This window comes from Ipomoea triloba, chromosome 4 (assembly GCF_003576645.1).
Source record: "Ipomoea triloba cultivar NCNSP0323 chromosome 4, ASM357664v1".
NCBI classification, from domain to species: Eukaryota; Viridiplantae; Streptophyta; class Magnoliopsida; order Solanales; family Convolvulaceae; genus Ipomoea; species Ipomoea triloba.
The window spans coordinates 9,769,341-9,795,620 of NC_044919.1; the positions used below are offsets into that span (position 1 = coordinate 9,769,341).

The following is a 26,280-nucleotide window of genomic DNA, read 5'->3' on the forward strand; positions in this document are numbered from 1 at the left end:
AAGCGGCCGAAGACTTACCCGAAGAGCCACGACGTGTCTGCGCCCGAGGAAACCAGGCAGAATAATCTGCCTGGTGACCAGGGTTTGGTTCCGGTTCGATTTCGGTTCCGAACAGGCTGTTCATGATTCCACAAAATTGCAAACCGGAGGTTCCGGTTAAGAACCGCCGGTTCAAACCTCTCTTTTTTTTCTTGGAAATATATAATATATAAATATCTAATGTATAATATAATATAATATCTAATGTATATTGTAAGTGCAATATTTATAATGCACATTAGTGTTGGCTTTTATTATTTAACAAAACCTTAGATTTAATTTTATTATTTTATTGTTTTGTTGGGTAACGTGTTCAAAGCTCATGGTCTCCATCAAAAGCTAATCTGGCTGATTCAAAGGTTATGGGTGAGTTTGTAATATGTGGACAGTGATTGTTTCAAGGAGTAATTGTAGGCTTTGAGGTGAAGAGAGGTTGTTACGTGGGTTACTATTTAAGGAAGTCTCATGAAGCTTAAAAAGGCAACTTTCTATATTGAGTATTACGAGACATTGTGCTGAGGGTTCTTTCACTTTATTCAAGCAATATTCGTGGGTTTCAGCGTTCAGTTCTTCGTTCATGTACTGGTGCTGATTCAGCAAGATTGAGGCTGCACGAATCCAATCACGTAGAGATATTTTGAAGATTATTTTTGATGAATGTTGATGTTGTAGGTGTTGGACCTTGTATCTGTTTAGCATTTCATTTCCCTGTAATCTTGGCAAACATCTAGTGGATTGGGCTGTCGTGGGTGCCCCGCAGAAGTAGGAGATTTGGCTCCGAACTGCGTAATCATTTGTTGTGTCCTGGTTTTACTTTCTTTATCTTTTTATCCTTTTATGTTTTAATCAAAATAATTAAAAGGTTAAGATAATCTGTTTTTAAAACTAAGTAGAATCATAAGGCTTCGTACATTCAGGATTCACGATTATCAATTTCATATATAATATATATAATATATAATATGTATAATACGTAAATATATATATCTAATATCTAATATATATAATATAATATCTAATATATATATCTAATATCTAATATAATATATAATATATAATACATATAATTTATAATATATATAATACATAATATATATAGTTCATGGCTACTGCCATAATATATATACAGTATATGATATATATTCATGGCAGTTGGCAGTAGCCAGGATTTCATGGGCTACTGCCAACTGCATTTGGGTGCAGTTACGGTCGGTTCCGGTTCCAGTTTGATTAGCACAGTGCACGGTTCGATTTAAACCGGACGGTTGGAACCGAATTGTGGTCATACTTACTCGTGGCAACCAGGCAGAGATTCTGCCTGGTGCCCACGTCCGTGGCCGCAGGGCAGATTTGCCCTGTTTTCTGGCCACGGGCGTGGCCACGCCCATGGCCACCCCTGCAACTTATGACAGCGCATTTTTTGTCCCTTTTAAGTGGATTTCTCCACCCCAAGCTACCTCTCATTTCATCTCCATTTCCTAGCTAGGGTTTGTTTAGAATAACATAGAATAGGGTAGAATACTAGTTTTCATACACTTCCAAGCATCAAGAACATAGCAAAGGTTGGATTCAAAAGCTCAATAGAGAAGTTTTTCTTATCTATTTCTTCCTTTGATGTCTCTTTATGCTTTCATTTACTTCTTTAATATTTTGCATCTATTGTTATATTATGATTAGCTAAACCATTTGAGACTAGGATTTGGTTTGATTTCTTGCTATTGATGCCTAAATAAGTTATATTGCATAAAGGAGATTATTTGGGTGTTCTAGGGTTAGTTGTGTGAATTGGATTTGTTATGAAATTGTGTATAATTGTTGGATCCCTTTTATATGTATGATTTGGAGTGTGTTTGTTGCTACGAGAGTATAGCTTGTACACTAGCCACACATTCACACAATTAATGTCCAATACGAGAGTATTTCGGGTATTAAGGAGTATTTATGCTTTGTGTTCTTGTTTAGGCAACTTTAGGATGGATTGTCACTAGAGTGGAGTTCATAGTGAGGTTGCAAGTCCAAATAGTTACGAGAGTGGTATTTGGACATTTTTGTGCATCTTACTTACCTATGCCTTTTTTTAATCCCCTAATCCTAAGTAGAATAATTGGCATCTTAGCTTGAATCAACCAAGTCCCGGTCCTTGTTTAATTTGTCTTTTGCTAAACCATATCAATCAAACTCTTTAAAGTTAAGCCTAGCTTCTATAAGAATAGTTTTAGCTTGTGCTTAACTCTACAATTCATCATTTCCTAACATTACAAGAGCCATCTCCAGTGGAACGATATCTAAACTCTATACTGTGATTTGATACTTGATGGACCCGTGAAAAAGTCCTTGTCAATTGATTTTACCAATCACTAAATTTCAAGATGTTTCAGATTCACAGGTATATATAAGTAAAATTCTTTTTAAGATGTGTGATTTTCCTTTTTAAGGTGCATGATTTGTATGCTTAAGGTGCGTGAGTGTTGAAACTTAAGGTGAGTGAACCTAAAGCTTAATGTGCGTGATTTTCCTTCTTAAGGTGCGTTGTTTTCCTTCATAAGATGCGTGATATGTAGGCTTAAGATGCGTGAGTTGTTGAAACTTAAGGTGCGTCAGTTTAAAACCTTAGGTGCGTGGTTTGTGTTTTTAAGGTGCATAGCTTGTGTACTTAAGGTGCATGATTTGTGTACTTAAGGTGCATGGTTTGTGTACTTAAGGTGCACAGTGTATTCTCAACTGAAAGTGCACCATTTAAAAACTTTAGGTGGGTGATTTGTGTTCTTAACTTAAGTCACGTGGTTTGTGTACTTAAGGTGCGCCGTTTTAATGCTTAAGCTGAGTACCACACAACCGCACGGGAAGATATACCCGCACCTGAACCCTTCCCTATATATATATATATATATATATAACAATTAACTGCAGTTTGCAAGGACAACTCAATTGAATCTTGAGTGATAATTCTAAGTAAAAATTCATAATTGAGCTTTGGCAACAACAAGATAACAATTAATTCTTAAGAGCAATTTCATTAGTGATTTTTGTTAGTTTTTTTTTTTTTAGGCTGCGGTGGAAGAGAGTGGTGAGAGGAGAAAGAAGGAAAATTTTTTCTTTAGATAAGTAGGAGGGGAAAATCCCAATATATAATTTCATTAAGCAGGACAAAAATATGTCGCACCGGCGACATCAACCCAAACTAATGGCGCATCAATTGCAAATTATAGTGGACCATGTCCCAAAACTATGCTATTTCTTTTAATGAAAAGAAATGACATCTGTCTGTGCCGTTAGGAGTAAAGTAGAATTATATTAGTGTAACATATTCAGTTTCATTTTATATACATTGCAATTTCTTTCAATACAATTATAGTTTCTTTTCGATATAACTACAGTTTCATTCTACATTATATACTCAAATATGTGAATTTGTTATTCAGTTTCATTTTATATACACTGCAGTTTCCTTTCAACACAACTATAATTTCATTTCGATATAACTACAGTTTCATTTGATAATATAAAAACAAATGTAAGGTAATATCATTTGAGATAAATTGTAGTTTTATTTACGAAACTCTGTTAAATTATGACGATAGTCGTTTCTTTACTTAAAGAAACGATGCCGTTTTTGGACCATGGTCAACAAAGCTTTGTGGACAACTGCTCATCAATGGCCCAACTACCAGCAAGTTTTGCAAGCTCGTCCGCAACTGTAATTTTTTGCCCAAAAATCTTCACTAGAACCACTTCCTAATCTTTGTCCATGAGAGAAAAGGAAATTTAAACCTTAGAGCACCACCAATGATTTTTTAGAGGATTATGTCAAATCAAATAACCATGAATGAGTTTCAATTTAGTGTGAAAAGTGGTTTTTATTTGATTTTGAACTCCTGCAAATATGGGTTTATTGTGGCCCCACTAGTGAGGAGAACAAATTGCCTACAAACGCCCTAGCTAGCGTTTTTGCTTCTTCCCACCTCCTATTCTCCTAACCTCTTTTCTACATGGACCCAAAAAATCACCAAAAAGTCGCAACTGATAAAGATGCTCTTACCAATATAAGTTTTTTTGCCGGACCCACACAAAACAAAAGCCATTCACTCCGTAGGTGTTTTAGTCGTACTTGCTAGGCGCATGTACTGCACGCACTAGATGGCGCATACCAAGAACTTAATTTGTTTTTATTGACTTTTCATTTCTATATTTTTTTTCTCCCTCCCTTTATCGGATTACAAGACTTCCAAAAACTTAACGAAAAAAAATCAATACGGATGAGTTTGCTCTAAAGAAACATATAAACGATTGAAGTGGTGTGAATCCAAAAAATAAAAAAAACGTGCATACATATATGCGATAGCAAGGAAGCTGCTGGATGATTGGGATCCTACACCACCACCAGTCATACCATGGATCATGGATCATGACTGATACTGTAATTGTGTTGAACTGATACTGCAGTTGTGTTGAAAGGGAACTGCAGATGCGCGGAACAGAGGCCGTGTCATCCGTCTGGAACTGCAATTATGTTGAACGGATACTGCAGTTGTGTTGAAAGGATATTGCAGTTGTGTTGAACAGATGAACGGTCTCTGTTTCGCGCAACTGCAGTTTTCTTTCAACACAACTGCACTATCCGTTTAACACAACTGCAGTTTCAGCCATGATCATGGTTCATAATGCATTGTGGTCATGGTATAATTTGCGCTACACCACATACAGCAGTCAACAGACATGAGTCATTTTCCTGACCGACATTTGACGGAGCTAAGGAACATCTATCGGTGGCGGCAAAACAAACGTCTTTATCGTCGTCGGCTCGCCTTTCTCGTCTCTAATCAATACTTTATGGTGTTATAATAACGTACTCGGTATTCCCATCTTTTCATTCATTATTGTTCGGTCAAGCTACTAACTAGATCAAACAATGTAACTAGAAAGAAACTAACGTTAATGTGAACGCAAGAATGGATAAACTACAACAACCAAGGGGCGTTTGGTTCGCACATAGAAATCGGAATCGGGATGGGTATCAAATACTTAGCAATGGTAATGAGTTTTGGTGAAAGTATTTAGCTTAATTGTTTGGTAGTTGGGTGGAATAGAATGATTATTAATAGTTGGGGAAGAATGGAGGAAGGAAATGAAACCCTTATTTAATAAAGGTATAAGTTTTCTAATTAATGAGAAACTCATTGTAGCATTCACAAAACCTATCAACCAAACACTAGCAATCACTTTTATACACATTCCTTATGCCTAACCAAACACTAGCAATCACTTTTATACTTATTCATTATGCCTAAACCCACCAACCAAACACACCCCAATTCTAATTTCAGTGAATGAAAGCGAGACAGGTGGTTAAACATTATTGGAGATAAATGTAGTTTAATTTGTAGATCGGACAACAAGCTAAGAACCTGAAGTTATTGATGAAATGGATATGAAAATTATTGATGAAACTGGACACATTGCGACATTAGTATTTGGACTATTTGTAGAGTCAATGTTGTTTCTATCAAGTAAAAAACAAGTTATAGAACCAGAAAACGATGTGCTATTCATGAACTTTCTACAAATATAATAAATATTACTTCGTACGATTTTGTTTAATTGACATTAGAATCTACGACACAAGAAACATATAGGGGAAAAACTACCACTATCAAATAGCAACAGACACTTGCAAGATCAAAAGTTCATAGTACAACTAAGATCGTCTCAGTCATATATACAACAAGGCAAGCATGTGTTGCCCTGTATGTTACCACAAGTAACCTAATTACATATGACACACTACCAATAAAAAAGAAGATGACCTATATATGAATATCTCGTATATAATTTTACATAGATATACATTAAAATACTTATTTAAAAATAAATATTAGACATTATTTTATGTGCACAATGCGCGTGAAAAACTAGTATGCATCATACAAAAGAATCATACAGTGGTGTGAATCCAAAATAGAAAAACCGGATGACTGGGATCCTACACCACAGCATGCAGTCAGCAGACGTTATGTGCAAGTCAATAACTCTTTTCTTTAGACTTTTTTAATTTATGAAAACGACATATTTCTCGTGCAATGTATCCTGTAATCTGTATGGTTGACGTCGATACAGATTTTATGCCTATATATAGGCAGTCATGCCCACAGTACAGCCCATTGCCCATGCATTCAATATTATATTATAATTATAATAATATAATTCCCTTACAAAATAAGGGTTACGTTGTTAATTAGCCCAAATAAAACATGAAGCCCACCAGCAGCTCACCGGGACCTGGCCGGCGTTTGACGGAGAAAAATCGTCGGCAGCAAATGAGAGATCTTTACCGTCGCCTCGCCTCTCTCGTCTCTCGTGAAAACACTCTGGTATAATTTATTACTTACTCGATCAGATCCTTCCATTATATTCATTCCTGTGTGTCATATGAGCAGTTTTAATTTTATGTTAGGAGCACACACGTTATGTGAAGAGGGAAGATGGTGTTTCACATGACGCGTCTTTGGAAAAAAATTGTTATTTTTGACATTTAAAGTGACCATAATTTTTCAGTGCACGTAGACTTTTATTTTGGTTCATATTAATAAACTGGATTCGGGTGCTCCCGAATGAAAGGTTTAGTTTGATATATTATACGTGTACAAAATAGATATAAATGAATGAGAATTTACCCATTAGAGTTGAGAAAATGGAGTTGGGGAAGGCTTTGAATGAGTCTTTGTTTCACATTGAAAAAGGATTTAGGCTTGCACTAGAAGAGGAGTTTGAATTGTATAACTTAAAAGCACAGCCCAACTGATGCTACATGACTTAGATTTTTCTTCATTACTCCTGGATTATGACTTTGTTGGGCGGAGGCCGGAAAAAGGATAAGTCCAACATTCGGTGGCTAAGAATCATTCAACGGTGATTGATGAAGGGTCAAGTCAACACCCTGTCTTTTAAAAATGTGATGGTATGAGAAATAAAGTTGTGACTTTCCTATAAGTTACAGTTTTTTCTAACAAATGATATCTGAGACAGATCACAGTCCCAGCAAGGTGCTGGGAGTTGGTGGTATAAGGATGGCGTAGTGGTAGATTCAATTCCCAATACTTTGTAACCTTTCTATCTCTCTGTATGCATAAATAATGAGGTTAAATTAATGGTTTCTTGACGACGTACAGGAAAAATCGCCGGCCTCGGATTTGTTGGGTGAAGCCACTAACTTCATTAAACAACTAGAGGAAAACGTCAATGAGCTGAAAGCAAGAAAGGATAGTCTACAATTACCAATCGTAATAATAGGCGTGAATGAAAGTGAGAGAGGTGAAAGTTTGGAGATAAATATAGTGTGTGGGTCGGAGAACAAGAAGCTGAAGATGCACAAAGTGTTTTGTATTCTCAAAGAAGAAGGCGCTGAAGTTGTGAGTGCTTACAACTCCACTGTGGGTCTCAAGATTTACCATACAATTCTTTGCAAGGTATAACAAACTAACAGGAATTTATTATTTTTAGGGAAATTGTAATTTAACCCTTCACAAATATGTCAATTATCAATGACTCCTGAATTATTAGTGGGGTAAATGTTCCCTCAATTTTCAAACCGTGATATATATTGCCCTCCCCTAAATTATTAGTGATGTAAATGTGATTACCCGTCGTTTTTTCTGTTCGAAGACATCATTTTTTTTCCTCTATTTTTCTTTCTTCGTTTGTTCTCCTCCCGTCGACAACAATGCTTTTGCTTCTTCACATTAGGAGAGAGGCAATATATGTCACTTTTTAAAAATTGAGTGGCAAAATTTACTACACTAGTAATTCATGGGTGACATTGATAATTGACATATTTGTGAGGGGTATAAATTACAATTTTTCTTTGTTGGTATTAATTGCTCATAAGTCCATCATGCATGTTTTGGTTGCTTGCATGTTTCATTTATCTTTAGTTGTTCTTTATATGTGTTTCATGATGACAACATTAATTGTTTTTTTCTTGATTTTTTGTTGGATAGGCATTTTCACCTAGACTTGGAATGGATATTAATAGAGTTCAACAACGCTTGAAGAACTTTATTTCTAGCATATAATGATATCAATTATAAGGTCGTCATGTGCCTTCGTGGGTTCTTTAGATTTTAATGATGCTAGTAATGTATAAGTTGGGAACTTTAAAACATCCAAATTTTATTTGTTAGGAATAATTGTTTACAGATTGTGATAATAATTGTTTACAGATTGTGATGATGCTAATAGGATGTATTAAGGATATAGGATTTCCAAAAATTCAATCCTTGTAAATAATTTGCTTTCACTTAGGAACATCCTTGTGCGCTACAAACTTCATCTTCTAGCTACCCGATAGTATCTCAAGGAAGCCAAGTGGGAAAGAAAGGACTAGAACGAAGTATGTAGAGTTTAAAGGAAGATCCGGAAGGAAGGTGAATCGGAATGGTCGTTTAACCATAAGAAGGAAGGGTTTCTAAGATCCTTATTCAACTTATCTCCACTCAACACCTATCAAGATCCCAAAGGCTAGTCTCTCAAGACAAAAAGCTAGCAAGGTTGAATCAACCTTGGAAAAAGTTTTGTACAAGGAAGGTGTTCTAATTCACAAATGTATAAAAAAAATTGTTGACTGGTCACAGGTTTGAATCCCAATGGAGCATTGACTCTTTGTGTTTCAATATGTTGAGAAAGTACATATGTATGAACAAATACTACATTCTAATACAGTTAGTAGTACTAAAAAAAGAAAAATTTGTCAAGTACCTTGTACTCAGATGGCATGTAGTGACTCTCTCATATGAGAGGTTATGGGATTGAGTCTCAGTGGAACTGTACTAATATTATTGGACTGGAAGTCAAAATGGTGGATTTTGTGTTTATTAATAGTATAGATTTCTGTTTATTGGATTATGATGACTATTTAATTCTAACAATCCATTGTCATTTTTGTAGTGTGTATATAATATGTAAATAAATCTTCAATTAAATTTTTTTTATAACTACATTTCCTTCAATTCTAACCGCAAATTATATCGTAAACCAAGATTCATTTTGTATGGTGGACTTGAATACGTAAAATAATGTCGTAGTAAGTATACCAAAAAAACTTAGATATATGAACTTACACTAGTGACTTTTATGAATCAAAATTTGTTTACGTAAAGTGATGATTTTATATACAGATATATTTATTTAATAGATTAAAAATATCAATATATATATATATGTGTGTGTGTGTGTGTGTATATATCATTTAAAATGTTTTAATTAGAGCTTTTAATTATATATGTCTTATATATTAATTTTATTTGTAAAAAAGAAAATTTAAATGTGAAATTTTTGAATCGGGATTAGGCTTTGGGCCTCCTAGTGACCCCGTGTCTTCAAGATGAGAATTAAACCCCACCGTACCACTGGAGCAAAATTTCTAGGGTAACTCTTGAACTATTGAGCTAAGCGGCTTCACTCTGCATATACAATTTATTAATTTGATGCAAATGATACGTTAACTATATGTACATAATATGTTATTAATTGTAATTGGTACATAGTTTAATTAATTGTAAGTACATAATATATTAATGATAATAGGCACATAACTTATTAATTAAAATTAATATATAATATTAACGATATGCACATACTCTGAATGTGTTTTGGATCAAAGTTCATGAATGTAAAATGGATTATATTCTAGTGTACGACATATACCTACTAATAGTACTGAGGTGGCTAACGGCATCTAACATTTTTTTTAGGACATGTACATGCTAAATAATGTTTCATTTTCGACTTTTTAAATTCTTGTTTTGCGGCTTGCGTATTGCGGCCGTTGGCCGTTTTCTCATTTAAAAGTGAGAGAGAGAGAATATTTAATTATCCCTAAATACAAATCCATCGTGAACGACAATTTATACCATGGATCACGGATCACATAATATTGTGAACCCTGAATTGAAACGGCGCCATTTTAATTTCTAAATTTTTTTTATGTTGTGTGTTTATTAATTTGTTCTAGGTATAAATTTCATACTCTTTGAATACAGAATTTCATAACGCAAGACAGAAAAAAATACAATACAAGACGTATACACATATCATATATTTACTTATTTCAAATTTGATTATGTACATAGCTTATGTTTATAGGGATATAATTTCACAATACAAGACACAAATTCATAACATATTACACAGAATATGTTATGTGTTATACAATTACTTATTTGCGCTCAGGTACGAAATTCATATTCTTAAGATACAAAATTTTATAACGAAAGACACAAAAAAGTTACAACACAAAATACATACACATGAAATATATTAGGAGTCACCGTGAACCCTGATCCATGGTGTAACGATGGGATGCATGTACTGTACATTATTAACATTAATTAGTCAGACAAAATAATTGGGCATGAATCATGATCTGATCTTACACGTGCACTTATGTGTCATTAAGCTAGATGTTGACTTCAAGCAACAAGTTTCCTTTTAGATCCTTTGAAGTTTCGACGAATATTAACATTTTATTTGATTAATATCAAATTAATAACATGAACTTGAACAACTCAATAATTAATTGAATCATGCAAAATTTCATATTATTAATATATATTTGACTTGACAGTTTGTGAGTCTTATTGAACATTTTTATTTTTATAAGATTAATTTTAGTAACCAGCTTAGTTGTGGTGGGTTATCGTGCCTTCTCATTCCTTAAGAAAGGTCGAAAGTTCAAAACTCTCTTTGGTCCAGTCTGATGCGAATGGAGATTAGTCTGATCTTGTGACCTAATAAACAAGAAAATTAAAATATCAATTTGAACATTTGAGCTTGCTAAAATCTAGCATATCTAAAAAGAAAAATTAAGACATAAATTGACAAATTATATCATGGACTAAGACTCAACTTAACCATGAACCATGGTATAACAATTGTATCAATTGGGTAGACGTGATAAAAACTACGGAGTACTTCTTATTCCATATTTTAGTACGCAAAAAGGAATTGTACTAATAAAAGGTACTCTAAAAGCTTTTATTTGAGAGGCAAACTAAGACCCGGAATTTGAGGCAAACTTGAAATGTCATTTACAATAATGTGTTTTTCCAATCAAAGAAAGCGATGGATCGGAGTAAACATTATACCTTGAACCTCGAATTTCACCAAAAAAAACATTATTGTACCTTGACAATTTGGTCAGTTGTCACCTCACCAATCAAACAATTTTAGCCGTAGTTTAATTGACACGTTCCAAAAACAAAAAAAAAAAAAAATGCAATTATGCTATACAAATAATTAGTCTGTTGGTCCCAGTGATTAGTAAATGTGTAGAGGGGAATAGGGGATTGGCCGATTGGGTATATTTTTATAAAATTTTTAATTTAAAATGTAAACAATGTGATTGGCAGAAGTTTTTAACTTCCCAAAGTGTTTAGGACGAGTTTGAAATGCATTAGTGTTTTTATGTAGGTATGGACGATATGCAAGTAGTAAATAAAATGAGTACAGAAAGAAATTTTTATATGAATCGGAGTAGTAGTTTAGAAATTTCATACTTCACTATTCTCCTATACGGAGGATTTAATAATATATTGTTACAAATGTTAGATCTAAATATAGTCTAACGATACTGAATAGAATCTATGAAAAATCTAACTTCGTGTAGCGGAAGTGGAAACCGTGTTTATGGATCTTGTTGTATTGCCTTTTCAACAGTAGATTTGCAGAGTGTTAGCCGTTTTGTCACATACTTGACTCAGAACCTTAGATGTTGCATTGGTATTATTCTGAGCACTATAATGTATATCCTGTATCTCATCAATACAGGCTTTATAGAGGTATAGTGATGGAATACGACAATTTATATTGTGGACCCTGATCCATGATATGACGATTGGTGGAATGCAAACTAACCATAGATTTCCAGTCCAACCAACTAGTTAATGGATCCAGTCCACTTGCACCACATAATTAACGCCCATAATATATAATATATATTATACAGGAAAATCATACATTCTCTAGTTGGTGCGAGTACTAGCACAACTCTCATCAAAGAATAAAATACATGAACCATATATAATAGTGACATCTCCTCTATTTGAAAGAGTAATATATTCTATGCATCACTACATTTTAACTATTCCCCTACTTAAGTCCTTTATGAACAAACCAAACGTTTATTCTTGGTACCTTAAGGGATTTTCTCAAAATAATATATGTGTGCAACTATAAAAAAAGAAAAAACATCCAAATTGTACAAAAGAGTGTACTGTATGATCTCTATGATCATTAAAGCCTTTCGTAGAGATCTCTTAATATTGAACCAATTATTTTAAAGGTAAACTCTTATACCTTATAGAGATACATTTTTATTTAAAAACAATACAAAAAATAGTTTACTTACACTTTTCGACCAACTTCACCCTATGCATTTGAATTAGAACTACCACTGGCTCTAACAAATCACTTCAAAAAAAAAAAAGCATTACTTTGTCCACATGGTCATCCCAGACAGTGCAATTAACTTGATTGCCTCTACAAAAAAAATTTTAAAGTAGGATGCATATTTGAAATCTGTTAAAAAATCATTTTTTACTCCTCACTTCAAATCTTCAATCAGAAAATCTATCAACCTAGAAGGTCTCCTAGATATCATCTTGTCCAATGGAGAGTATATTTTAACTACACGGTCAATGACATCTGAGCAAAAAAAATTAATCATTTAGGTCAGTAGTATCAATTCAAAATGCATGAAAATAAATTAAGTATAGAACATACCAACCAAAACATTTGCATCAACTGTCTTCAAACATTTAAAAGGATGTAGTCGAAACATATTTCTTGGAAAATCACATCCCTTATAGTCTTTAACCAATGTTTCACTGTAGAATTTCAACATGTAATCCCCAGGGCATGTCTTATAGAGATAGAAATGAGCAACTACCAGAAAATTTTTTATACAGTACACATTGCCTTCGACATAATTATTAACAGTAGAAACATTCTTTCATGTAATATGCATATGAATATAGGATCCCTACGAATAAAAAAATAGTATATTAACTCAATATTTTATGAATATTAAAATGTGTTTTCCAGAATGTTATTTAAAAAATTAAATATTACCTCTTCGTCAGGTAAAACACACTCTCTTGATTTAATGTGTTCACTTCCTCTACACTGCAAAACATTGTGGTTCGCACTGCCCGCAATCTCATTGCAACTGAAGTGTGGTTCTTCCTCAGCTCTTGAACATAAATATACATTGGAGCCATGGTGTTCCTGAAATTGTATATGTTGCTTTGCTTGTAGATCACCAGTTTGATAACGTCTCTTCTCTTTATATTGGTAGCTCTAGGGTTATTTAATAATCGCGTATGTAATTATCAAGCTTTTACCATATTCGAGGAGTCGCGCCCTGGTTGAAAATCAAAAAGTTGTATCCATAAATATCTTAGGTTTAAATTTAAAATCTCACAAATATATCAGAACTAAAAAATCTATCATTTAATGTCCTCGGTTTCCCATGAAATTTACCAAAACTTGTTATATATATATATAGAATTAATTTATTTACTTTTTAACTAATTATCAATAAGAATAAATGAATATTTAATTTTTAATTTACTGCTAATAATTAAGAATTTTAAAAAATGAAATCATCCACACGTATAGTATATATTTGCCTCTATCTCTACTTACTACCCCTCTACTGGCAACATGCTCATCACTACCTACATACACATCAATGCCACCACAACTATTTCCATTACCATCATTTATAATCACCATTATCACTACTTACTTACATATATTCACATCACTTATTTTATATTGTCACCTTCACCCACTTACCTATCCATCAACCACCACTTACCTACCCCAACCATCACTATTTCCTATTTATTTATTTATTTATTCCTCTAATATAATCATATTGTTTTTACGCACCATGACCTATTTATTTATTCCTACTACCACCTACTATTTAATCCACACCCAACTATAATGCACCCCAACTGTCTACTTACCCATTACTACATATGCAGTTATTGCATTCATATTTCTTTTAATTGTTTTACTATTATTTCTAACTTAATCCCATCTACCTAACCACAAGGCCATAACAACCTACATTGTTACAATATTAGTTGATAATTTTATCAATTGTCACTACATTTTTATTGCTTTATGAAGAAAAAAATTCAGTGTCAATTAATTTCATATTTTATAAATTGATAAATAAATAGATGTAACACATTTAATACCTTTCAAATGAAAACGAAAACTTGAAAATTTTTTAGAGGTATATATATAGAGAGATATATAGAGATAGAGAGAGAGAGATAGAGAATTGTATCAAAATCGCCCAAAAGCTATTTGAAGTTTGGTAGTTTTTTTTAATCTCTTTCTCACTTTTAATTGTTGACAAGTTTGTAAATGTGGGTGTATTAAGTAACAAATTTTTTTTAAAAAATAGAAAATGTATTTAATAAAATATATTTCGAAAAAAACTTGTCCATGTTTTCCCAATTTCAATTTCTTTACAAAGAAAATAATTCTTATTTTGGTGGTTGTTTAAATGGACAACATACATGATACATCTACACTTCTAAAAAAAATTGGTTATAGCTAGGATAGCAAAGGGGTTGAGACTATCCTAGAGACTACCTTCTCAATCTAAGGAGTTTTGTTGACGACTGAAGATATTGGGCTGATAGATGTATAGAAACCTTGTTTTCCAGTCGAGAGACAAGAGTCAAAACAGATTGAGAGTGAGAGAGAAGAATAAAGTGAGAGGAGACTTGAGAGAGAGGATTTCGGTGCGGAAAGGGAGAGAGAGTGTGTGTAGGTAGAAGGGGAAATAATGGTAAAGATCATATAAAGGGTTAGGGTTTGACATTTGGACTGGAGGAAATTAGGTTGGCCGACGAAAACAATTTCCGCTTAGAGAATTGGGCTGGGCCTAATAATTTCTTTTTCCATTTTGAAAAGGTAATGAGTATAATAATGGAAATATATGAAATAGAAATCGACAATTAACAAAGAGGATTTTGTTGCTTAGAGAGAGAGAGAGTGGGGAGGGTAGAAGGGGGATGTGGTAACAAGCATATAAAGGGTTAGGGTTACACATTTGGAATTATAGGAAATTGGGTGGGTCGACAAAAAAAATTCCGGTCAAAGAACTGGGTCTATTTGTTTTAATTGTAGAAAAGGTAAGGAGTATACAAAATGGAAATGTAGGAAACAGAAATGGAAAAAGAATAATATTATATTCAATAGGGAATCGAAAAGCAAGATATAGAATATGAATTATATTTTATTATTTGGTTCTTGGAATGAATATATTTTAGGAATTGTATTTAGTTTTATGTTCGTTTTAGAAATAGAAATCACGTAAGCATTTAAATTATTGAAATATCCTATATAATAATAGATATTTATTCAAGGATAACAAATTCTTGAGAATAGTATTTTCAAGAATATATAAATTTACCAAATGATGGAATAAACGTACTCATAGCATGGTTGAAAAAATGCTAGGCGCTCGGGGGTGCTACGCGGCGGTTAATCGCTGCCTAAACGCCCATGTATTTTTATTTTTATTTTATTTTTTATTTTTTAAAAAATTTGTTGAAAATATTTTATTTTTTTAAGATTTGATAATTATAAACTATTTAATCCTTTAATAGTTAATAGTAAAGTATTAAATATTAACCTAAAAACATATGAAATTTGAAAATTTTAGGGTTATTTCGCTCAAGCGATGTCGTTTTGGAAATTTCACCCAATAATTCCGCCTTTATACATCACTAATCATCACTGTGAGTCACTTACGAAATTACAACCTTTATTATATAAATCAATGTTAGGAAATAATTATTTCTAACAGGAGCCACCACATTGGGTGTCAATTTTTATATACCATGGACCAAGCTTCACCTTACATTGTAGACCTTAGTAAAAAATTTATGTGTTCATAGTTAACATATTATGTGCCTTTAGTTAATAAATTTTGCGCCTGTAAATAAATCGAAGGCAAATAATTTATTAACTACATGCACATAATATATTATATGCAGGCACATAATATGTAGTTAACATATAATGTGTTTGCAATCAATATAATATGTGCTTTTAGTTAACATATTATGTGTTTGTAGTTAACAAATTATGTGACTGAGATTTTACATATGATGCGCTTGTATAAACATAATTCATTAACTACAGGAACATAATATGTTAAATGTATACACATAATCTCAATGTTCATCATGCAAGGTGAACTTTGGTCCATGATATAATTTGCCCATTGAGTGTAACTCCCGCACTGCGGATGGCTGAGTCCAATCTTGTATTCTTACCCACAATCTACCGCCCAAAAACTAACTGATCAGTTACCCGTGTGCGTTCGATCATGCATGTTTTGGCAAGTTGCATCGTTGATTTATCTTTAGTTGTTCTTGATTATGAGTTTGTTGATGAAAATGCTAATTTTTTTTCTTAATTTTCTGTTGAATAGGCATTTACACCTAGAATTGGAATAGATACCACTAGAATGCATCATATCAATTTGACCTTGAATTGTATTTCTTCGTTGAATGATGACTATGCCAAGACACCAAGTAGCCTTTGGACTGACTCAGCTTAAATGGTGTGCATGTCTTTCTTTTGGGACACAAGTGCGTTCAAGTTTACTTAATTAGGGCACCTGGGGGCTAGCCGGTGGGCAAATTATGCCGTGGACCCAGGTCCACCTTGCAAGGTGGACCTGGGTTCAATACGACGCAGTTTCACTATTTCTTTTAGAAAAAAAATTACTAAACATATAGCCGTTAATATGGAGTATAGGGTCTGTGAATGTAAAGTTTGTGTTCTGTTGCGATGAGGAGCCGTTAACACCGTTAATTTTTTCTTTTTAAAAAAAAAAAATTGTGAAACGGCGTCGTATTGGACCCAGGTCCACCTTGCAAGGTGGACCTGGGTCCACGGCATAACAACTATAGCCGGTGCTATTAGTTTCCATTAGTTTAATTTTTTCCCTTATTCATTTCGTTGTCTAAGACTCTTGTGATCGAGTTTTAGGGCCATTTTTCATTTAGGCCTTCATTATTGGCCTATGTTTTTTTATAGTTGTAATGGAAAGGTTAGTTCGAATTCCTTATATTAGTGTATAGAAGTTATTTTTTCTCTGCTCGACATGATTATATGTCTTCAATTTCAGTTTTAATAAATAATTTTTTTGGCGACCTTGGCCTTTCCCCCTTTGGAAGTAACTTTATGGGTTATAAAGAGTATTATGGTCATGAATATATGAAATTTGCTTCATATCATCATCATCATCATTATTATTATTATTATTATTATTATTATTATTATTATTATTATTATTAATGTCTTTTTATTTGTTAACCGTAATAGTAAACAGTTAATCTTATCAAACATCTTTTTACAAAGCGTTAATACAATCCCCTTGTCAAAACTATTGATGCTATCCGATCCGCTATCTATTGATTGCCAAACTCTTTATTAAATTTGATATAGACAGTGATAAAAAGTAAAAACTACCCCGATCCATATGTATTATATAATGGTCATTCCAATTTTATTTATTATTTTTTTTCCTAACATGTATAATGAGCATACAGCCATGCATAAATTTTGTTGCTAAGCATAGATGGCTATTGCTACAATAATATGATGACCTAACACAAACAGCTTCAATTCATTCAAAACCAACAAGACAGATAGATAGATAGCAAATTAAAACCTCACTCCTCTCCCTACAGGACATGATGCTCAACCTAGGACTCTCGCTACTGGTTTTCTTGGTCTCCATCATCGGAAAGATCAAAACACGGCGGCGGCGCCAGCGTCTCGCGAAAGAGAAAAGCCTTAAAATCCCTGTTGCCTGGGCGGCACACTTCAATTTTTCTTTTACCCTCTTCAGCTGTGTAAACCCTCAAGTGTTCCCCCACTTTCATGATGAGACTTGTGTTATTCATTACATACACAAGAGAAACGCCGTTACATATCACCACAACTACGGGATTAAGCGTAGCCGTCCTACGTGGTGTCTGAGGGAATAACTGTTGGACACAAGCCAATTTTGTCCATGATTTTTCCACCCCAAATTCTCTCATCTGCCAAACACTCACCTTCTCTATGTGAAAGAAAGACGCCAGAAGAAACCCCCTCAACTCACATATGGAAATGTTTCCGCACCTTTCAGGCTCTGGCCCCGACAGAATGGTGGCGGTATTTGTTGTCAGATTGAAACGCACAATATTCGATTCCCAATCGTTATGAGCTACCATTGTGCTGCTAGACCAGTTTAGCGTTCCATTCACGTGGATGCCAATGTTGGGGAAAACAATCCCGGCGCTAAGCCCTTGTGGGGTGTTTACCCAGGCACCCGACCTGAAACTATAAACCAAAACATCATAGTCGTTGAAGGTCTCCGTACGACAAGCGTACACAACCTTATAGTCACAGTTTTGTTGGTCGTATCCGAACCCATACATCCCGACAGACGGCCAGGCAGGCGCGTCGTCGATTTTCTTGATTTTCCTGGTACAAGGGTTGCATAGGATGACTTTTTGGTCAATTCCTCGGAAACACAGAAGCCCGTTGTGGGCTCCCAGGTACTTGAGAGCCACTTCAGGGACCTTAAGTGATGAGCAGTCTGTAGTGTACTGATTCTCCCCGACCAGGATGGAAAAGAGGGACAAGTGGACTCCCTCATCATCGGTGGCAGAAAACGTGGCTAGTTTATCCTCCTCGTCATTCTTGTGGAAATCCAGGTGGGATTTGACGAAATCCGGCGAAGAGATCATAGCAAGCCACGCCTTTGAAACGCATTGGAAGCGCATCAAAGGTTTCACCGGCAGCCTTGGTAGAACGTCGGAGAATATGAGGTCTTGTGGTAGATGAGGAATTGGGCTCCGAGGAAGGCTGGTTACTGTCTGACGATTACAAGCAAGAGATAACATCGACATATTGGGAATAGCGATAGGCTGCCTGTCAGAAAATGATAGAGTGACTGAAGTAGTGTATGAAATGATTCTTATTTATAGTGAAAAACCTAATCCATCTTTATGCCTATTATGGAAATTTCTATGATTATTTTACACCATTAATTCTTTTCCAAATTGGGGAACAAATAACATTTAAATTTTTTCTTTTCTAAATTGGGTGTATTAAGTAACAAAAATTTAGAAAAAATTGAAAACGTATTTAATAAAATATGTTACGAAAAAAAACTTGTCCATGTTTTACCATTTTCAATTTCTTTACAAAGAATTTTTTTTTTTTTTTTTTTTTTTGTGGTTGTTCAAATGGACAACATATATCTACACTTCTAAAAGTGTTTTCAAGTATTATAGCTAGCAAAGGGGTTGAGATTAGAGATTACCTTCTCAATCTAAGGAGATGACAGAAGAGATCGGGCTAATTGATGATTAGAAACCTTGTTTTTTCAATTGATAGACGAGAGTCAAAAGAGATTGAGAGCAAGAGAGAAGAATAAAGTGAGAGGAGACTTGAGAGAGAGGATTTCGGTGCAGAGGGGGTGACAATGTGTGTCTGGGTAGAAGGCAGAATGGTAAAGAGTACATATAGGGTTAGGGTTTAGCCATTTGAACGGGAGGAAATTAGGTTGTCCGACGAAAACAATTTCCATTTAGAGAATTGGGCTGGGCCTATTACTTCGTTTTCCATTTTGAAAAGGTAATGAGTATAATAACGGAAATATACGAAATGGAAATTGAGGATTAACAAAGATGATTTTGTTGGGGGGGGGGGGGTAGAAGGGGGATGGTAACAAGCATATATAGGGTTAGGGTTACACATCTGGAGTTAGAGGTAATTGGGTAGGCCGACAAAAAAATCCATTCAGAGAACTGGGTCTATTTGTTTTAATTGTAGAAAAGGTAAGGAGTATACAAAGTGGAAATGTAGGAAACGAAAATGGAAAAAAAAAATCATACGAAGTATGTAACCCATAAAGTATATTTGGTTTACATAATTGAGTTTGGAGTGAATATATTTTAGGAATTGTATGTTGGAAAAAATAGTATAAAATGACATTTTTAGTGGTTATTTGTGGTACAAATATAAGTGGGTTCGCTCCTGATTTGGGTCGGGTCAATTCAAGATATCACAAGAGTGAACCCTAGAATTGGATATCTCCCTCTTTATGCAAGATCTACATCACTAGCACTTAGGAAATGGATTATTCTTGATTTAAAAAAAAAAAAGGAAATGGATTATTCCCTAATTGAAACCCCAAATCGAACTAATCACACTTCATAAACAAGAACAAGTAAAAAAGCACATATGAATTGTAACACCCCGAAAATTTCGTCAATATTTTTGTTACAAAATATTATTTTAACCAAAATTGTTTCTAACTATTTCTGTCCAAGAATATCCTTTTGGTGCAGTCTGAAAGATTAATTCGGTAAAAATACTTCCCGAACTCCTTTTTAATTGAAATTTTTATTGGAGAACTTAAACTTATAATATTTGATATCCATAAAAAGTTTGGGTCAAAAATATCTTCGAGTAAACACAGAAAATTCTATTTTTGCCCTTGGCAGTGTGTTGTCCAGAATTATTTTATCTGTACAGCAGTTTTAGAAAATAAATCGAAATAAATACTTCTACTCCTTGAATTGTTATGAAATTTTTTATTTATGTTAATTTCTGAACTACATATCTTGAGAAATTGATATCAATATACCTTACCCAAATTTCCCAATAAATTTCGGAATCTACTACCAGTCACCTTGTTTCTTGGGTTTTTCTTCATAAATGACTTTGGCTTTATTAAGGGGCAATTGGCCAACCTAATATCATTTTTGAAACTCATCTTTGGCCTGATTAGAAGGCAAGGAGTCACTCTAATCAGCCACTCTAGTTCTTGCTTGTGAATAAATTTTGTTTTCTTCTTCCCTTCAAGACTTTGTTTATCTCCCCTTCAACTATAAATAGAGGGCTTGAGTAGTGAAGAAATTAGGAGAAAGTGAGGAAAGAAATCAGAGAAGTGTGGGAGAAGAATTGAGCAAGAGATGGAAGTGGAAGAGTTGGTTATTGGTAAGATTTCATATTCACCAAAATTATATATTTGCTCCAAATTATATAAATATATTTTTATGATGTGTGGATGTGATTATGTTATGATATTTATATATATCAAAATTATGTGCTTTACAAAGTATGTGCATTATAATGTCCAAGTGATCATAAGTACATTTATATGATATTATTTTGAATGTTGATTCTCGAAATATCGAGAATGGGTTTCGACGTGTCGAACCCGGGTGTTGTGTAATACTTGGCCGCTTGGTATTTTTTGGTGCGGTATATATCCGTATATTTAGAGTGAAATATTATTTTGGAATATAATTATCGTGGAGAAATTATGTATTGAGAAATTATCCATAAGACATTCCTTATACAAATATTTGAGGTACTGATCCTTGTCGCTGTAAAATGCCACTGCATTGACTAATATTAGACCCCATAGTGACATTCTCTCAACAGAAAATTAGTAAATAAACTAATGTGGTAAAAACTTTAAGAACAAGGACAAGAGCTAGAGCCTAATTTACTGCCTAATTTTAGTGTTTATCTTTCCTAATTGTTCTCTATAATATGTCAACCTCATAATTTAGAACTTTGTACATACAGGAAGATTTTATATTTTAATTTCTTGTACGGTGTTCCAATGATGCTGTTATCTTTAGCTAATAATACTCTAATTAGTAGAAATATTAATATTCATTTATTTGAGCTGGTCTATGATAAGTAATAAAACAACTCAAAGTGGTTGTGTTTCAATTGTGTTTGTGTTTTGCAGTGGGGGTATATGAGCAATTAGTGTAAATTCTTATCTTTTCTTCAGACTTTCATGCTACATATCTTAACATTGTTTGCCGGGACTCTCCTGGAGAAGCAAGTTGTAGTAGTTTGTTCGAATTTAGTAGGCATTCATAGATTACCTTTTAATAAGATGAATCATACTGTTGGAGTAGTTCTTTTTTTCTTTCTTTTTTTTTTTAATGCCTAGCTTCGTGTATTTGTGGAAAGACATTTCATGATTTTCATCTATTATGTAATCCTATCAAAATTCATTGTGTTACTTGAACAGGAAATGTATGGTATATTATCTGTTGTAGGGTATACAAGCTGAAGGTTGTATGAGCTATTCAGAGGAAAGCAAAAATGGAGATATTAGCTTTTCAATCAATACATACCACCAGTGCCATGCTCTCCAAGCTCCTCAGTTAGTTGAGTACTCGAAGGTTCAAAATACTACAAGGAAAAGTCATGACTATCAATTCTCATCGAGGGTGAAAATGATATTCATCGTCTAACGATGATGTAAATGGGCAATTTCCTTTTGCATGAAGCCGTCATATTGATGAATAAACTACTGTTGCTTTATATTTTTCATTTAAAATATTTTTCAGTTATGTATATAGTTCAATTAATATGTAGACGGTTGGTTGTACATCAGTACATGAATATTGTTTGATATTATTTGACAAATATTCCTTACAATTGATTTTCTTTTCAATTAAATGTGTATATAGAGTTTTTTTGTGGTTGCAATGCAAATTTGAATGTAAAGATTTACAAAAAAAATAAAATTAATTAATTTGATGAGGATTATAAAAATTAAAATTAAAATACAATATGAAAAATTTTAATGTCAGTTCAAAAACTTTCATTACAAAAAATAATTTAAAAACTAAAGCTTAATTTAGCGCTCTAGACAAAAATAATTGATTATTCGCGGCGGTTACAAAATCGCCGCTAAATGCATTAAAAACCGCCGCTAAATAAGTTTTTCATTAATTCCCACACTTGTCTAAAACCGCCTATAAATCGATCGCGACACACTATTTAGACGGTTGGGGAACCGCCTCTAAACAGTTTAGTGGCGGTTTTGAACCGCCTCTAAATAACAAATTAACTGTCACTAAATAACCTTTTTGGTGTAGTGGCTGGATATTTTTTGGTGTTGTATATATCCGTATATTTAGAGTGGAATATTATTGTTGAATATATTTATTCTGGAGAAATTATGTATTGAGAAATTATCCATATAACGATGTATTATGATATTTTGAGAAATAATCCTTATAATGGATTAATGATTATGTTGGAAAATTACCCATATTGAAAAAATTATAATTTTGAGAAAGTGTATATCTTAGAGAATATATATATATATATATATATATATATATATAAAGAGATAACATGTTGTTGTTCGCCTATATGTATCTATAAGGAGAAAACATGTCGTTGTTCGCCAATATTTATCTATACGAGTATTTATTCACCAATGTATATATGCAAAATTGAACTTGAAGTATTCTCCATTGTTTTACTTATATTATTACGAAAAATGATATATTTATGAAGCTATGCTTGAGTAAAAGCAATGCTATTATTATACAAAGTATACATGATTTTGGAAAAAGAATATGAGGTTTTGAAAATGTAAATATCCAAGTCTATATTTTATGGGGGTGAAGTAGAACTTACTTATGCTAATTTTGGGATATGCCCCATTTTGTTAAATGCTTTCTACAGGTGAACATGAATAAAGATTCAAGTGAATGATGGATTAGTCTATCTAAGAAATAGACATATTTGGAAGAGTTGATATATTGAAATTATGGTTGTATTATTATTTCCACTTCTATTAAGTTGGACTTTGAATAATATTTAATGATGTATTATTTAGCCTTAGAGTTTGAGTATAGGAGAAATACCTAAGCGTGGCGGTAAAACTTATTTCCGCCACCAATTTCCTTTTAGCCACCAATTTCGTTAGGTTCCGCATTGTTATTGGTGTTTAAGGGAATATTTTACCCTTATTTTTTGTTACGAAAATGGGGGTGTTACATGAATATATATTAAGAACATTGTAGAGGAAATAAAAGAAAGAGTAAGTAAAAGCGTCTCTATGAAGATGCAAGGTTGAGGTTGAATCCGACTTCAATCCGCGATTAAAAGCTTTGAAAATGCGTTGAAGATGGGCAAGGGTGAAACAGAAGTGGCCTTGAGCTCCTCTATAAGAGGAGCACAACCCCGTCTTTCCCTTCCACTTATGATGTGGGATATCAATCCCTTTACTTTTTCCTTTTTTTTTTTTTTGTATTATTACTATTATTATTATTATTATTATTATTATTATTAATTTTTTTTTACTTTTAATTAACCGCTAATCGTAAACTGTTAATCTTACCAAATATTTTTTTTGCAAATCATTAATAGAATCTGTCGGTCAAAACTATTGACGATATCCGCTATCTGTTGATTGCCAAACTCTTTATTAAATTTGATATAGACAGTGATAAAAACTACACCTTATTATATAATGGTCAATCCAATTTTATTTCTTTTCTTTTTCCTAACACATATGATGAGCATACAGCCAGTCAGCCATGCATAAATTTTGTTGCTAAGCATAGATGGCTATTGCTACAATAATATGATGACCTAACACATACAGGCAATTCATTCTACATTATATTATTCTTTCAAACTAAAGTCTGGTAAATTGCCAAAGACCTTGAGATCTAGTGGCACCCGGTTGTACCCCACATGGGAATGGTGGGTTTGAGCCTCGGTGGGGGCGTTATTGGCTCTTTGTGCTTCATTTGGTTGAGAAAATAGCTATGAACAGATATTACATTTGGTTGAGAAAGTAGCTATGAACAGATACTACATTGTAAAAAAAAACAATTTGATTCGGATATCAAATGTAAAATTCTTACATATATTGAACATAAAAGTAAAAAATATATTTATTTTATTTAAATCAAATATATTTTGAAGTATTTTAAATATAAGGTTTAAAAATCACTCGAAATTAAACTTGTGTTAATTTTATAGCGTTAATTTAAAAAAATAAATGTTAGTAAACAAGTTTTCTGAAGAGATAACAGAGAATGGAAATAGAGAATGAAATCTGAAAAATTAGAAAATAGAAAACAGCCAGTATTCTAACGAAATAGAGTCAAAGGAAAACTGTTTAGGTCAACAAAAAAGTCCAATTTGACAGAAAAGTCTAAATTTTTAGTCGAAAGGCTTTTTTTGAATTTTTTATTTTCTAGTCTCTCTTTCCTCTCCTCTTTAATTAATTTGAAGGCTAATTTTTGAATTATTATTACCATCAGCGGTTCACCGCATCACAAACCAGCACCACCACCAACACTACTCGTAATTATTATTATTATTATTATTATTATTATTATTATTATTATTAGTTATAACAAATAATATATTTATTTTCAAGAAAATTAACCAAAAAAAAATAATATATAATTTCATAACTTTTAGCCAAATAAAAAATTAAAAGACAATTTTCTGGCATTCATCCAAATACTAGAAAACTCGTGAGTACTCAATTATGCATGTTTTGCCCACCAAAAGGAGAAATTCCTGCGCTCTCAGGACCCTATACTCCGGCCTAACACGATAGTGGAAAGAATAAATCACGGTGACTCAACGACCCATTAGGTGGAAGGACCAGTGTTTAATTTGGTGCCCACAAGGAGCCACCACATTGGATGCCAATTGTTATACTATGGACCAAGGTCCACCTTATATTATGGACGTTAGTAAAAAAAATTATATATCCACAGTCAAAATATTATGTGCCTTTAGTTAAAACATTTTGCGCCTGTAAATAAATCGAATTGAATGTGATAGGAAATATACCAAGGGTATACGGCCCTGAGTATTTATTTACGTAAACCATATACGAGTACGTGACTACGCCTATAAAAGAGACCTAAACCTACATGTAAAGGACTTTTTTCTTCCCCTCTTCACTCTCTCTCTAAAGAGAAACAACCAACAATCCAAGCTCTCTCCTCTCTCTAAGTTATACAAGATTAATCAATAAAGAAGTGGAATTGAGAGCCAATTTATGGATTGATGATATACTTTTCATACAATTTCTTGAGAGACTTTACACACTTGAGTATATGGAAGAATAAGCATTATCAGAATGCACATAATTTATTAGCTACATGCACATAATGTGTTATCTACATACACATAATATAAAGTTAACTGTTTGCAGTTAATATAATATGTGCTTGAAGTTCACATATTATGTGTTTCTAGTTAATAAGTTATGTGCCTTAGATTTATTTACATATTATATATGCACTTGTATACACATAATTAGTTTATTGCAGGCACATAATATGTTAA

The 26,280-nt window shown here is 33.2% G+C and overlaps 2 protein-coding genes across 3 annotated transcripts; one reads left to right on the plus strand and one right to left on the minus strand.

The window, feature by feature from the left end:
* The first annotated feature begins 6,220 nt into the window (after positions 1-6,220).
* On the plus strand, positions 6,221-8,934 carry LOC116015511 (transcription factor bHLH167-like). Of its 2 annotated transcripts, none has more exons than XM_031255603.1 (3): positions 6,221-6,407; positions 7,206-7,502; positions 8,338-8,934. In XM_031255603.1, the coding sequence occupies exons 1-3, from the start codon at positions 6,288-6,290 to the stop codon at positions 8,431-8,433; spliced, it is 513 nt and encodes a 170-aa protein (XP_031111463.1). In that variant the 5' UTR covers positions 6,221-6,287; the 3' UTR covers positions 8,434-8,934. The 2 variants fall into 2 exon arrangements, with proteins under 2 accessions (XP_031111463.1, XP_031111464.1); XM_031255604.1 differs by having other exon boundaries at positions 6,222-6,407; positions 8,034-8,934.
* An 8,918-nt stretch (positions 8,935-17,852) lies between these two features.
* Positions 17,853-19,034, minus strand: LOC116015765 (F-box/kelch-repeat protein At3g23880-like). The gene has a single exon (XM_031255937.1). It carries the CDS (start codon positions 19,032-19,034, stop codon positions 17,853-17,855), a length of 1,182 nt encoding a protein of 393 aa, XP_031111797.1.
* Positions 19,035-26,280: the final 7,246 nt, after the last annotated feature.